Source organism: Henckelia pumila, chromosome 1 (genome assembly GCF_033568475.1).
Source record: "Henckelia pumila isolate YLH828 chromosome 1, ASM3356847v2, whole genome shotgun sequence".
NCBI classification, from domain to species: Eukaryota; Viridiplantae; Streptophyta; class Magnoliopsida; order Lamiales; family Gesneriaceae; genus Henckelia; species Henckelia pumila.
In genome coordinates, this window is record NC_133120.1 from 54,109,501 (window position 1) to 54,124,400 (window position 14,900).

Consider the following 14,900-nt stretch of genomic DNA (forward strand, 5'->3'; position numbering starts at 1 on the left):
AGTGCTTTAATACTTATACCTTGTTTGTTTTCTACTTCAGCCTTGAATTCTTTGAACTTTTCAAATGATTCAGACTTATATTTCATTAAATATAAATACCCATACCTAGAATAATCATCAGTTAAGATAATGAAGTAGGTGTGACCAAATTTAGTACCGATACTAAATGGTCCGCAAACATCTGTATGGATCAAATCCAACAGATTTTGACTACGCTCAGGCTTTCCTTTGAAAGGAGATTTAGTCATTTTTCCTTTTAGGCAGGACTCACAAGTAGGTAGAGAGTTAATATCAGACATATCAAACATGCCCTCTCCCACTAGCTTGTTCATCCTCCTTGAGGAAATATGACCTAGCCTAGCATGCCAAAGGTTTGCCGGGTTTTGACTATCATTTTTCCTTTTATTTGTATTTATCTGTTTATCAACATAATTAATTGGAACATCTTTTAATTTTAAGTTATATAGATCGTTTTCAAGTTGTCCATTTCCAATCAAACATTCATTCTTGTAAATATTGCAAATCCCATTTACAAAATTACAAGAAAAACCATCTCTATCAAGCATAGAAACAGAAATAATGTTTTTAACTAAATCTGGCACAAATAAAACATCTCTAAAAAATAACTTAAAATTGTTCTGCAAAACTAAATAAACATCTCCCACTGCTTTGGCTTCAACTCTGGAACTATTTTCGAGTCTCAGCTGGGTCTCACCCATCCTAAGCTTACGACTTCTTGTCATCACCTGCAAATCATTGCAAATGTGAGATCCACATCCGGTATCCAATACCCAAGAAGTAGTATTAAGTGAAACATTTATTTAAATGTAAAACATACCCTTTGCAGTTCGTAACTGCTCGAGGTATTCCTTGCAGTTACGTTTCCAATGACCGGGTTTCTTGCAGTGATGGCAAACATCTCCAGTTATGTTCATGTTTGAAGCTTTTGTTTTGGCCTTCTTTTGTGGTACAATTTTCTTGGGTGGGGCAGAACGTTTCTTACCTTTCCACTTGGCCCCTTCTTGGAGTAAGAAGAGGAGCCAACCAAGAGTACCGGTTTATCCTTCTTTAATGTGGCCTCATAAGACACAAGCATATTGACCATCTCTTCAAGGGTGGCCTCTATCTTGTTCATATTGAAGTTCACCACAAATCCGTCAAACGACGAAGGAAGGGAAAGAAGTAACAAGTCCGCATTTAGTTCATGCTCCAAAGTCAAATCGAGTGTTACCAATTTTTCAATGAGCCCAATCATGTGTACCCCATGCTCACGGACCGAAGTCCCATCTCGCATGTGGCATGTCATGAGCTCTTTGACGGTGACATACCTCTCCGACCTTGACTGAGCTCCAAAAAGTTCCTTGAGGTGCATGTGTATGTCAGCAGCATTCACGGCATCCTCAAATCGCCTCTGGAGTTCATCAGACATTGAAGCTTGCATATAGCATTTAGCCTTGATATCATGGTCCCACCATTGATCAAGTTTTTCCAATTCTTCCGGACTTATATTAGCCGGTTCTTCCTTTGGAGGATTCTTTTCTAACATGTAGAAAATTTTCTCCGAGTTTAGAACAATTTTTAATTTACGAAACCATTCCGTATAGTTTGCGCCAGTCAATTTGTTTTGTTCGAGAATTGAGTATAGTGGATTGCGCGAATTCATTGTAATGAAATACTGAAAAGAAACAGACAATAATCAGTGATTGTTTAATTAATTTACTAAGACATAAAATATGGCAAAATTTAATTTTATGAATTTCACTCCCACTATTTTAACGATTTCACTACCCTCTAGTGAAAACGGGAAACTCCTTTCCTTAGTGGGAACATGGAGTCCAATTGACAAATCATAGTCCCGAATAATATCAGCCAACCATAATTTTCAAAAGATAGAGCCCAATTACTTCCAAAGTAACCCCCATGTTTTTACCTCATGTCCAATAAGGGCCCAATAATATGAATCCATTTATTGTGACATGTCAAGATAACCCATCAATATTAAATTGTGATGGACGGTCGCCATGTGGATCCCCCAATAATATGAGCCAATCCCATGGGAGTTCCACCCAACTTACAACATGTGTCGATCCAATGTACAGCTTTTTGACGAACGGGCCCCCCCAATAATATGAGCCGGACCGTGCCCGCGGATAGCATCTCATACATTGATCGTTGATGGAAGGTAGGAATATTTAAACAATATTTAAATTCCCTTTTGTTTATCTTGATATCAATTTTAAATCATATTTAAAATGAGGGATTTTTAATTTTTGAAAATTTGTCTCATCATGCAATTTATGTATGCTTGCGGCATTCATACAATTTAGTCTAAACATGCATACATCAATAATATCATATATTATTTAAGGATGATCGATCCCATTATCTAATCGACCCGTGGTTGCCAATCACGAGTCTAAGTCCAATCCTATGTGATATCCAAGTATGCAATGCAATCCTATTATATTGAGCTTCCATTTACATTTCTTCGGTCTTTATCGTCTTCTGGGCCCACCATTGTCTTCAAATATTTATCTCCCACTAAGTCTAACAAATTTACAATAAATTTCGATGACAAGTAGGGGATACATATTTAAGGGGTGGGAACGGGTCATAAACCAAGCCCACTTTTTATTACAAATGACAATTCAAATTGGGCTATAAACCAAGCCCATTAATAAAACCCAACAAAAATAAAACCAAATGTAAATAACCTAACATACACCTACAAACTTGGTCATGGCAATCGATCATCCTTTTATCCAATAATTAGTTCATTAATTAAATAATTGGATAACATGCAATGGCATCATATTTAAAAAGATAAAATCAAATTTTATCTTATCCTTTCATAAGATCATATCTTATCATCAATTGTACCAAAATAATTGATTTTATAAAATCTACTTTAACAGATAAAATTTATAAATTTTCCAAAAATTCAAATTTATCCAAAAATCAATTTTAAAAATTTCGGACTCGAACAATTCGATCCGATGCCTCGTGAACCAATCAAAAACAATTTTCGATCGGAACAAAAACTAGAATTTCCAAATTTCAAAATTTTAATTTTCCCGGACTGCCCTGGACATTCCCGGGCAGCCCCCTCCTCCACGTGGGACAGGGCTGCCCACGTGGAGGCGGGCAGCTTCGTCGCGGGCACGTGGGCAGCGACGATCGCTGCCCTAGGCAGCGCACTAGGCAGCGATCAAATTGCTGCCCCGGGCAGCGACGATCGCTGCCCCGATGCCCCTGTTCCGTCAAAATTTTAATTTTTTAAAATTCGTTTTGTTTTCAAAAAACTGAGGCCAAATACTTTGTACAATCGATTAATTTAATCGTTTGATCTGAGCAACTTGGCTCTGATACCACTGTTGGAACATGCGTTCTTTGATCACACAGATGTGATACCCGGAGCAGCGGAAGTTTAAAAATTTTTATTTTTCGATATGGAACGATTCCATATCGTGGGTATCAAATCCTAACGATTAAAATTGTTACAAGTAAAAATAAAATCACAATTAAATTTTTACCTCTTCAAGCAATGGCTTTATTATGGACACCAACAGAATTTAATCTGCTCTTCTTGTATATCCCGGGAACCGATGGCTTCACGATCAATCTCCGGAATCAGGTCCACGAACAGAAAAAAGAAACCCTCTGATTGATTGCACTAGAAATCAATCAGATGTTTATCGATGAGAATAAACAGATTTGATCTGTCAATTCAGAATGTAATTTTCCGTAAAAATCACAAACTGAATTTTCTCAAAAAGGGACAGAGGATTTCGAAAATCCCCTTGAAATAATATGAGTGATTTTCAAAAATTTCTAGAATGAATTTTTGTGATTTTCGAACACTACTCATCTATTTATAGATAATTTCTAGACTAGATTAAGTTATGATTGTATTAGGACTCTAACTCCTTAGGGCCCACAATCCATAACTTAAGCCCAACAAGCCAAGCCCGTTATTATAAAAATTAATATAAAATTCATCATGACTCTGATTGATAAACCGATTTTACCAATGTGCACAGAAACCATTTCTGCACCTTTTAAAGTCAAGATAATTTTTCTGAATCCGAATTCAGTGATTTCCAAAAAATGCCCATCCCTATGTCATTTTAGGGAATTTCACTCCTTTTTAGTTAAGAAGTCCAACTTCTCTTTCATTAAATTTAACTCTTTAAATTTAACTATCTCAACGGGGTTTAGTAATCCATTACTTGTGTGACCCTCAATGGTTCAGGGATACATCTAGCCGTGGGCTGACAACTCCTTGTGACTCGTAAAAACAATTTCCGACTTACCCAACGAATCATGGTAAGAGCGTCTAGCAACATCGCCCCATGATTCCCTAGGTATCATTGATAGTGCCTGCAAGAACCAGTAGATTTTGGTTAGCGTACAGTACAGTCTCTTCATCCATATATCCCGATCGAATCAACAACCATTGGTGCATCGAGAGTCGTTCGAGATTCGATAACTATGCATTACATCTTGGAGATCAAATAGTGACATCGCATGTGTTACTAGGAAAATCGAGTAACCTAAAAAACATCATGTACTTTAGCCAGATATTCGTCACACTAATATCTCCTCAGATCGCATAGGATATCCACACTCGCAAGTATGTGATGAATCCTTGACAACAAAGCATCGACTCCTATATGTGTCGTAACTGTACCCAATCCCAACACCTATTGACCCCAATAGAGTTGGTAAACGAGTCAAAGTACAGTACTAGCATATAGAGTCTCAATGATGTTTCAAGTAGTAAGGACTAATGGTGTACAACCAAAACCGCGGACTTTATCCACTCGATAAGTGATAACCACTTGGAAAGTTCGAATAGGGTAGTTCGATCATTCATCATATGAATATCCATTTGCATGCTTTGAACATCTCCATGTCCATTACCAATGAAACGTGGTACTTGGCATCACAAATGCTAGTCTCAATCTCGAGCGATCCTTATCCTTATTAGCGGACGGCTCAATTGACTAGGAACTGTTTAGAATATATAGTGACTATAAGATGTGTTTCATAATAGTGATCTCTCTTTATTCACTATCTCATCTTACTTACACTATAGTATATTCAAGGTCTTTGTCAAAACATCAATAGTATATCACAATATAAAAATATGAAGAAAGACAAAGAAAATGCCATTAATGAATGTAAATTATATTAAAAAAATATTGTTTATATATAGAGTCACAAAAGCCCTTAGCCACAAGTTGGCTAACCGGGCACCCACTCTTTCAGTAGATGCTATAGTGGATAGGAGAATATACGAGTACCCCGCAGAGTCGTTCTCTTAGCACGGTACTGTATATTCATGGCCCCCTGAGTAGACTGTTTTACCCCGTATTTTAAAGTCATTTGCTTGATGCATATTAGTTTATATATCATTGCTTTCATATTGAGCGTTGTCGCTCACGCCCCTGTATTTGGTATTTTTGGGTACCTTGTGGCGGGGCAGGTTTGAGGCTGGACGGTCCAGGTGACTCGCAGCAGGGTTAAGTTCTTTACCTGGTTTGCTGAGGGTTTAGCGGTAAGGCTTGTGACCCTAAGACTTTCGATTTAGTTGTATAAGAGTATTGGAAGAAGGAGGCAAGGAAGTTTGCAAAGGGTCGATGAAGGCCCTAAGTTCCTTCCACCTACGAGGAGGGAAAGAACTCCCCCAAGAGGAAATCAGGAGTTTCAATCACCTCCGCGGCGAGGTCGGGGTCCTTCTTGGATAAATCCAAGAACGGAAGAGCCGAGAAGATAGATGAAGGGTCAGGGTCCTCCTCAAGGGCTTGACCAAAAAAGGAGGAGGGAGGATGAGGCTAATAACCCTACGAGAGGAATGATTCATATGATTTCAGGAGGTTCCACCGACGGTGATTCCAGACGGGCGCGTAAAGCACATGGAAGGAGGATGGATAACTTTGAAATATCTAAAGAGTTGAATTTACCTCAAGATCCCATCATCAGTTTTGGACCCGAAGACCTTCGTGGTGTTGCGGCTCATAATGATGCTTTGATGGTAACAGTCACAATCGCAAATTATGACGTGGCGAGGATATTTGTTGATAGTGGGAGTTCAGTGAATGTGCTATTTAAAGGGACGTTGGATCAAATGAAAATAGAAGGATTTGAATTGGAGCCTATTTCAACACCTTTGTATGGATTCACGGGCCATGCTATTCGATCGTTGGGCCAGATTTTCCTCTCAGTATCCATGGGAAATGATCCTAGATGGGTCACCAAGATGGTGAACTTCACGGTGGTAAATGCTCCTTCCTCATACAATGAGATTTTGGGTCGTCCAGCTATGAAGGATTTTAGAGCTGTGACTTCCACGTATCATCAAAAGCTTAAGTTTCATGTAGGAAGAGAGGTCGGAATGTTGCGTGGGGATCAGAGAGTGGCACGCCGATGTTATGAGGGAGTGGCACGCGAAGAAGGAAAAAAGACACGGGTGGAAGTTAGTGACCACTTAAATCGGTGTGATATGAATCTATTGGCAAGCGTACCAGGTCAAGTAATAGATAGTGGACAAAGGTCCATATGTCGAACCCACATGGACTGTTATTTTGTAACTACCAAAATATTTTTATCTCTACTTAATCTAGTTTAACGAATAAAAGCAATTTCAGATTTTAAACTAATAAATAAATTTGCAAATAAAACTAAATTAAATAAAACGCAGCAAGAAAATTTGGATTAAAATCAAATAAGAAAAGTTCGATCAAGGACACACGTAGGTACCAAACAAATCATGTAGCATGTAGTCGCTTTAGGATTCAAATTTAATCTTAGATTACAGAAATTTTTCTAAATTATTTAAAGGTCTATTTCTAGAACAATTAAACCTATTCAAATATTGAAGGATTAAATTTTCATAATTCTAATCAAATTTGAATGCATTAAATACTATGTGAATTCAGTTTGCACCTAAAACCGCATGATGAAATCGAATACTATTTCTAGTCAATTTTACCTCGTGTTAATTATTAGAGTGATCAAAATCAATCCCTCCTCTGTCGACTTAGAATCGATTAACATGCAATCTAACAATTGGTCAGATCATTCACAAGACAAATATAAATCTAATAATCAATAATATAAAATCAAATATGAAAAATCTCAAATAAACATCCAATTAAGTTTTCTACATGAATTTTTTCGGCCCAATCACGTGGCCTTGATCGAAAAAAAACGACTACTCAAAGTCTAACATAATTCACAATCAAAGTTTTTAATCCAAAACATCAAATAAAAATAAAAAATAAAAGAAATGAAGAAGAATAGAATGATATGATGTAGTAGCCGCCACCTTCTCTCTTAAAAACAGGTTAGCCTTTCAAATTGTGATATATCTTCTATTTATATCGTCTGGAACACAAGGAAATTAATTCACGTCACAAGAAATCCTCCGAATTATTGCCCCTTGCCGAAGCGTGCTCGAGCGCATGATAAATCACGCTCGAGCGCATGAGATTTTTCAACTTTCTGGAATTTGATCTCGCGCACGAGCGCGAGAATTCTTCTGCTTCAATTTTTCTTCCGCATCAACCTAGAGCAGTAGCGCAGCTTTCTTGCGACGTGATATCTCTTATTCTTGGGCTTTTCTTTAGCGCGATAGCGCTAGATTAGAGCTCTTTGTTAGAGCGATAGCACTAGATTAGAGCTGTTGGATAGAGCTCTTCGTTAGAGCTGTCCGTTAACAGCTCTACTTTTTTTCTTTTAGCGCTTTAAACTCTTTTAATCTCCATTTTTCCTACAAATAAAACCCGAAGAGTGAAATGCACATCATGCAATAAAACACATAAAAACAACATTAATGAACACAAAATATACACAAAAATATCACGAACTAATGCACACAAAATGCACTTATAAGTTAGCATGATACGGGGGGTGGGGCTATGTTAACAGTGACTAAGAGAGAGGTTCAAACACTGGAGAAGGAGGAACCCGAAGTAGTGGAACTGGGGGCTAGCGGTGAAAAGCTTAGGATTGATGCTGATTTGGAAACAGAGGTCAAGGAAAAGCTCGTTATTTTCCTAAAGGCTAACCTTGATGTATTCGCTTGGTCAGTTCAAGAGCTTAGAGTTATAAAACCAGCGGTTATGGAGAATAAGTTAAATCTCTTGTCCGGAGTTCGCCCCGTAAAGAAAAAGAAGAGTCATTTCGGACCCGACAAGGATAAAGTGATAAAAGAGGAAATAGGGGAATTGCTTAGGGCTGGGCACATTCGAGAGGTGCAATTTCCTACTTGGCTACCGAATGTTATGTTAGTGCCCAAGAGCTAGGGTAGATGGAGGATGTGTGTTGATTTTAGGGACTCAATAAGGCATGTCCAAAAGATTGTTATCCATTGCCTCGAATAGATCAATTGGTGGATTCTACGGCCGGCCATCAATAATTATGCCTAATGGATGCTTATCAAGGGTACCATCAAATCCCTTTATCTATGGAAGATCAAGATAGGGTAAGCTTTATTAGTTCAGAGGGGACTTTTTGCTATATGGTCATGCCCTTCGGGCTTAAAAATGCTGGAGATACATATCAGAATTTGATGGATAAAGTGTTTTCCAATAAAATAAGAAGAAATGTGGAGGTGTACGTGGATGATATTATGGTAAAATCAAAAGACACGATTGGCCTCATCAATGACTTGGTGGAGACATTTTTTACCCTAAGGTCTTATGGATTGAAGTTGAACCCTCAAAAGTGTATGTTTGGAGTGAAGATTGGAAAATTCTTGGGATATATGGTATCTGAGCGTGGCATTGAGGCTAATCCGGATAAGGTTCAAGCTATACAAAATATGGCGTCTCCTCGGGGTCCAAAGGAGGTCCAACAATTGATCGGGAGAATCACAGCTTTGGTGCGATTCATTTCCGGTCCACGCACTCATTGTATCCTGCCTTTCTTCCGAACCTTACGGAAAACCAAGAATTTTGAATGGGATGAGGATTGTGAGAAAGCTTTTGGAAATTTTAAGAAGTATTTGGCTGAGTTACCTGTGTTGGATAAACTGGTGGCTGGAGAAGGATTATGGGTGTATCTATCAGCTTTGGAGGGAGCCGTGAGTTAAGTTGTTAAAAAAGAAGGTTCAACACAAAAGCCTGTCTATTATGTGTCGCATGCACTTAAAGGGGCTGAGTTGAGGTATTCGTGGTTGGAGAAGTTGGTTTTGGCATTGGTGATGATGGCAAGACGTTTGAGGTCATATTTTCTATCTCATCCTATTGTGGTGCTTACAAACAGCCCTTTGGGAAGGATTTTAACTTACCCAGACATGCCGGGATGGTTGGTGAAATGGGTTACCGAGTTGGGAGAGTATGATATACAATATGAGCCAAGAACAGCTATTAAGGCACAGGCTTTGGCCGACTTCTTAACCGAAATCGTTAATTTAGAAAATGAGGACCCGTGGAAGGTGTATGTTGATGGTTCATCGTCTATTGAAGGCAGTGGAGTAGGGGTGGTGTTGATCTCTCCTATGGTTGAGAAAGTAAAATTGGAAATGAAATTAGATTTCAAGGCATCTAACAATAAATCTGAATACGAAGCCATTTTAGCTGGACTTCGAGCGGCTAGGAGTGTGGGAGCTGTACGGATACATGTCTTTTCATTCAAAATTGGTATCACAACAAATTAAAGGGGCATATGATGTGAAAAATAAAAAGCTTATTGAGTATGCTCGAGAAGTGGATAGACAAAAGAACAATTTGCGGAGGTGGTCTTCGAGCAGATACCTAGAATGGAAAATGAGAGAGCAGATGCTTTGGCGAAGATGGCTAGTTCTATGGGGAGTTGGAAAACTAGAGATGTGGTATTGCAGGTGGAGCTCGCACCTCATATGAGCTCGGTTATACCTGAACTCGTGGAGGAGGATTGGAGGGTCGTTATAATTAATTATTTGAAGGAAGAAAAGCTGCCCAAGGACCTTAGGGAAGCTCGAAGGTTGAAGTTAAAGAGTTCAAGATATGTATTGATGGAGGAAGTGATATATAGGAGGTCATTCGCAGGACCTCTCCTTCGATGTTTAAGTTATCAAGAGGCTGATTATGTACTTAGAGAAGTACGTGAAGGGTGTTGTGGAAATCACTTGGGAGCCCATTCTTTGGCAAGAAAGGTCTTGTTGGGGGATATTGTTGGCCTAACGTATTGGGAAGTGCCCAAGAGTTGGTCACATCATGTGATAGTTGCCAACGACATGCTCGATTGCAACATAGACCCGCGGATCTGATGAAAGATATCTTCTCTTCTTGTCCTTTTGATCAATGGGGTATGGATATCGTGGGTACTTTTCCCATAGCCCCTGCTCAGAAAAAGTTTTTATTTGTGGCGGTTGATTATTTCTCGAAGTGGGTAGAAGCTGAGCCTTTGGCTAGGATCACTGAAGGAGATGTGTTGAAATTTTTGTGGAAGAATATAATGTGTTGGTATGGGGTACCTAAGAGGCTGATATCCGATAATGGAAGACAATTTCAAGGAGCTAAGATTCAAGCGTGGTGTAAAGAGATGAAAATTCAACAAGCTTTCACATCTGTGGCTTACCCTCAAAGTAATGGGCAAGTGGAAGTGACAAATAGATCATTGATGCAAGGCTTAAAGACTAGACTTGGGAAAACAAAAGAGAATTGGGTAGATGAGTTGCCAAGTGTCATGTGGGCGTATCGAACTACACTTAGACAAGGAACAAAAGAAACTCCCTTCAGCTTGGTTTATGGTAATGAAGCGGTGCTTTCATTGGAAATCGGGATGGAATCAGCTAGGGTCATGTTTTACGATGAAGATGATGGAGAAAGAAGATTTACTGATCTGGATTTGGTGGAAGAGAAGAGGGAGGCTGCAGAAATTCGATTGGAAGCTTACAAAAGTCGTATGAGTCAAGCTTATAACCGTCGAGTTGTCCAGAGAAGCTTTCAAGTAGGTGATTTGGTCTTAAAGAAGGTGCAAGAGGAGCAAAGAGGGAAATTGGACCCGAAGTGGGATGGTTTTTAAAGTCGTTGAGAAGCTTAGCTCGGGAGCCTACTACTTGGAGTATACACGTGGTAAAGCTTTGAAGAGGCCCTGGAACGCCTATCATCTTAGAAAATATTATCCTTAACTTACCTACTGATGTATCCCGTTTTCAATTATCGCTTTTGTAATCATTTCAAGTTCAATGAAATAATTTCTTGTTTTGAAGTAATATGTGTTGTTCTATTATAAAAATGAACGGTGCTTTGCATGGGTTCCTAGATTATGTGAACTCTAAGCATATGTAGTCCGGAACATAAAATTATATTTTTCCTACTAAGGTAATAACCTAGTAGAGGAGTTAGAGGTTGAAGATTGAAAATTATATTTTTTCTACTAAGGTTATAACCTAGTAGAGGAGTTAGAGGTTTGAGATTGAAAATTATATTTTTTCTACTAAGGTTATAACCTAGTAGAGGAGTTAGAGGTTGAAGATCGAAAGTTATATTTTTCCTAGGTAATAACCTAGTAGAGGAGTTAGAGTTTGGAGATTGAAAATTATATTTTTCCTACTAAGGTTATAACCTAGTAGAGGAGTTAGAGGTTGGAGATTAAAAATTATATTTTTTCTACTAAGGTTATAACCTACTCAAGAGAGTTCAAGAACGCAACATCGACAGTAGAGAGAAGATTGTGTAGCAGCCCATACCCAATTTGATTGGGACCACGTCCCACAATGGCTGACACTCACTAAATTGAGAGATTTTTAGAGATCAGGGAACTACCTATTTCTACCTTTTCATGGGATAATTTATAAAGTATTTAGGCCGGTGACATTCTGGGATTCTTGGGAAGTGTACACGATGTTGGGACATGGCCCACGTTTGGGACAATATGACTCAGGATTATGGCTTGATCCATGATTAATTTACTTGGTCTTCTTATCTTACTCGGTTAGTAATAAACACTCTCAGGGTCTATGAATGTTCGGATGGCCCAAGGAATATTTATATATGTTCCAGATATAACACCTAAAATGCAGTTAATTGTATAGACCAGTTGAGTACTCCCCCCTAACCAGGCCAACTCCAGGCTATATATATACATACATTGTAAATTAAATGATTGTTTTTAATTAAAGTAAAAGCTATAGATCTATGTTAAATAATTATTCCAAAGTCAAATATAAAATGGAAGAAATCATCTTGAAATTTAGGACCAAGCCAATGAATTAATTGACAGTCGAGAAAAATGTCGACAAACTAGCTAGAAATATACATGGAAACGTAGAAAATTCTAAATGTGCATCTCACCAGTACCCTTTATTGACAAAGTCAGAGTCATTCCACATGTAAACTTAAATAATCTAAATTTCCACATTAATGGCTGCCTAGCTTATTTCCTCTCCATGCAACTATATATAAATACCCATATTTCGACAAAAATATTCCATCACAATATTAATTCAAATGGGACGTTTCTTCCTAAGTGAAAGAAAACATTATTTCCTAGCTCTCACTTTTACAGCCATATTTCTTGCCACCGGGGCTCCGGTTTCGGCCCAAAACTGCGGCTGCGCATCAGACCTGTGCTGCAGCCGATTCGGCTACTGCGGAACCGGTAACGACTACTGTGGCCGAGGGTGCCAGGCGGGGCCATGCTATGCCCCTCCAAGAAGCAATGGGGTCTCCGTGGGGGATATCGTTACGGACTCGTTTTTCAATGGGATTGCGGACCAGGCAGCTGGAAGTTGCGAGGGGAAGGGATTCTATACGCGTGCTGCGTTTCTTGAGGCTCTTGGCTCGTATCCTCAGTTCGGTACCGTCGGCTCCGCTGATGACTCCAAGCGTGAAATCGCTGCCTTCTTCGCGCATGTTACACATGAAACTGGACGTAAGATCTCTAGTTATACATAACTTGTTCTTGTGGGTTTGCAATTGATCGATGTAGAATAATAGAAAGCATCAGAATTAATTCACGTAGGGACGAAATAATGCTTTAAAAACGTTCCATTTATGCTATATTTTTAATATTCATTAATTATACTTAATAAAAAAATAACTATTATTTTTATTAGTTGAAATTTATATATATATATATATTTTTTAAAAATTTGATGTGTATTTGTAGGAAAAAAATTACAACGACTATACATACAATTTAAAAAAAAACACAAAAAACAAAAGAAAAATAACGTTATAAATGAAAATGAAAAAAAAAAAAAACCAAAAAAGGAACAAAAAAAACAGCCGGAAAGCTTATCATTAAATAATAAAAAAAACAATTTTTTAATAATAATAAAAAAAAAACAGTTGTCTGACACTTGGAAAAGCTCCCACTGTGCCTTAGTATCTAATTTTAAAGTATTTGACAGGGTCTATTATTGACCATTTTATGTCAGTGGTCAACTTTTGACTTGGTACAATACTATGATTACCCTTTGTTAGTTTAAAACTTTAAAAAAATCAAATGGTTATGAACTATATATGTTAGTGTTGCAATCTCAATTTCATTGTATTTCGTCATAGAAACAGTATTTTTAATTTCTTAGGTAGCATCTTTAAAATACAATATGTTTTGAACTATAATAATAATGATAATAATAATAATAATAATAATAATAATAATAATATTGTTATAATATAGGTATGTGTTACATAGAAGAAATAGGAGGTCCATCGAGAGACTACTGTGACGAAACCAACACACAGTATCCTTGTGCACCCAACAAAGGCTACTACGGGCGAGGTCCCATACAACTCTCATGGAACTTTAACTACGGACCGGCAGGAAATAGCATTGGCTTTGATGGCTTGAACAACCCGGAGATCGTGGCCGCGGATCGAGTGATATCTTTCAAGACGGCGTTGTGGTTCTGGATGAATAATTGCCACGATCTCATAACTTCTGGGCAGGGTTTTGGTCCAACCATTCGAGCTATTAATGGTGCACTTGAATGCGATGGAGCCAATCCAAGTACGGTTGATGCTCGTGTCGGCTATTACACGCAGTATTGTGATCAACTTCAAGTTGATCCTGGCAATAATTTAAGGTGTTAGAACAAAGTTTTATGGATAATTTCACAGTAATATATACACAAGAGTATAATGTAAACATATGTTTTTGCTAAAGCATGTGATGCGTTCGAAAATTTCACATAAAATAAATTACTTCGAACCGATAATCAACGAACCAATTTCTTCAATAAACCGAGCTGAATCAAAATATTTCTGTGTAACAAAAAAAACATGTGAAATGAGCGAAGCCACTCCGACGCTCAAGTCAGTATAAGATTCGATAAAAAATGTATGAACATCGTATAGAAAATACATATATAAGATTGTGTATGAGACGCATGAAAGTGTATAAAAGTGTGTAAAAGAGCGTCTAAGAATATATAAAAGAGCGTGTAAGCTTGTATGTAAGGCGTATCTATGAGATTTTATTAGCATGTAAATACGTATGTAAGACTTATGCATGAAAACGTGTAAAAGCATTCATGAGCGTGTAAAAAAAATCTCGTAATAAGGGGTTTGAGACCCTTATTTATAGGAAGAGAGTCTCAGTCCATACAGAATTTTTAAAGAATAAGTCAACTAGATCCATGCATATCCATGCAATATTCTGATATATCTCTAAAAAATAAATAAATATATGATAGGGTTTTTAGCATATCATCAATACTACCTCTCGGAAAGAAGTGACGACGAGTGAAATGATGGAGGAACTTTGAATTGGTTGACTTTATATTTTAGAGTATGCAAGACAATATTCTGGTTGTTTGAAATTTTATTTGAGCGTTCGTGACAGAGTGAGCTTACTGAGATGTGCCAAATAATGTGGCTAATATAGTCATCAGACACTGAAAAGATAATCAAATGATCTTTCATACCGGGTCGATAAAGAATCGTCAAAAGAGCCCATATTGA

At 37.8% G+C, this 14,900-nt stretch overlaps 1 protein-coding gene across 1 annotated transcript; it reads left to right on the forward strand.

Moving 5' to 3' along the window:
- The first annotated feature begins 12,440 nt into the window (after positions 1-12,440).
- LOC140862783 (endochitinase EP3) lies at positions 12,441-14,063 on the forward strand. Its single transcript, XM_073265816.1, has 2 exons — positions 12,441-12,864; positions 13,618-14,063. The coding sequence occupies exons 1-2, from the start codon at positions 12,441-12,443 to the stop codon at positions 14,028-14,030; spliced, it is 837 nt and encodes a 278-aa protein (XP_073121917.1). The 3' UTR covers positions 14,031-14,063.
- Positions 14,064-14,900: the final 837 nt, after the last annotated feature.

Excerpts from the sequence above, each read along its gene's own strand:
- LOC140862783 (XM_073265816.1), top strand. The coding sequence starts at position 12,441 with ATGGGACGTTTCTTCCTAAGTGAAAGAAAACATTATTTCCTAGCTCTC. Across the intron at positions 12,865-13,617 it reads TGTTACACATGAAACTGGAC|GTATGTGTTACATAGAAGAA; the intron begins GTAAGATCTCTA and ends GTTATAATATAG.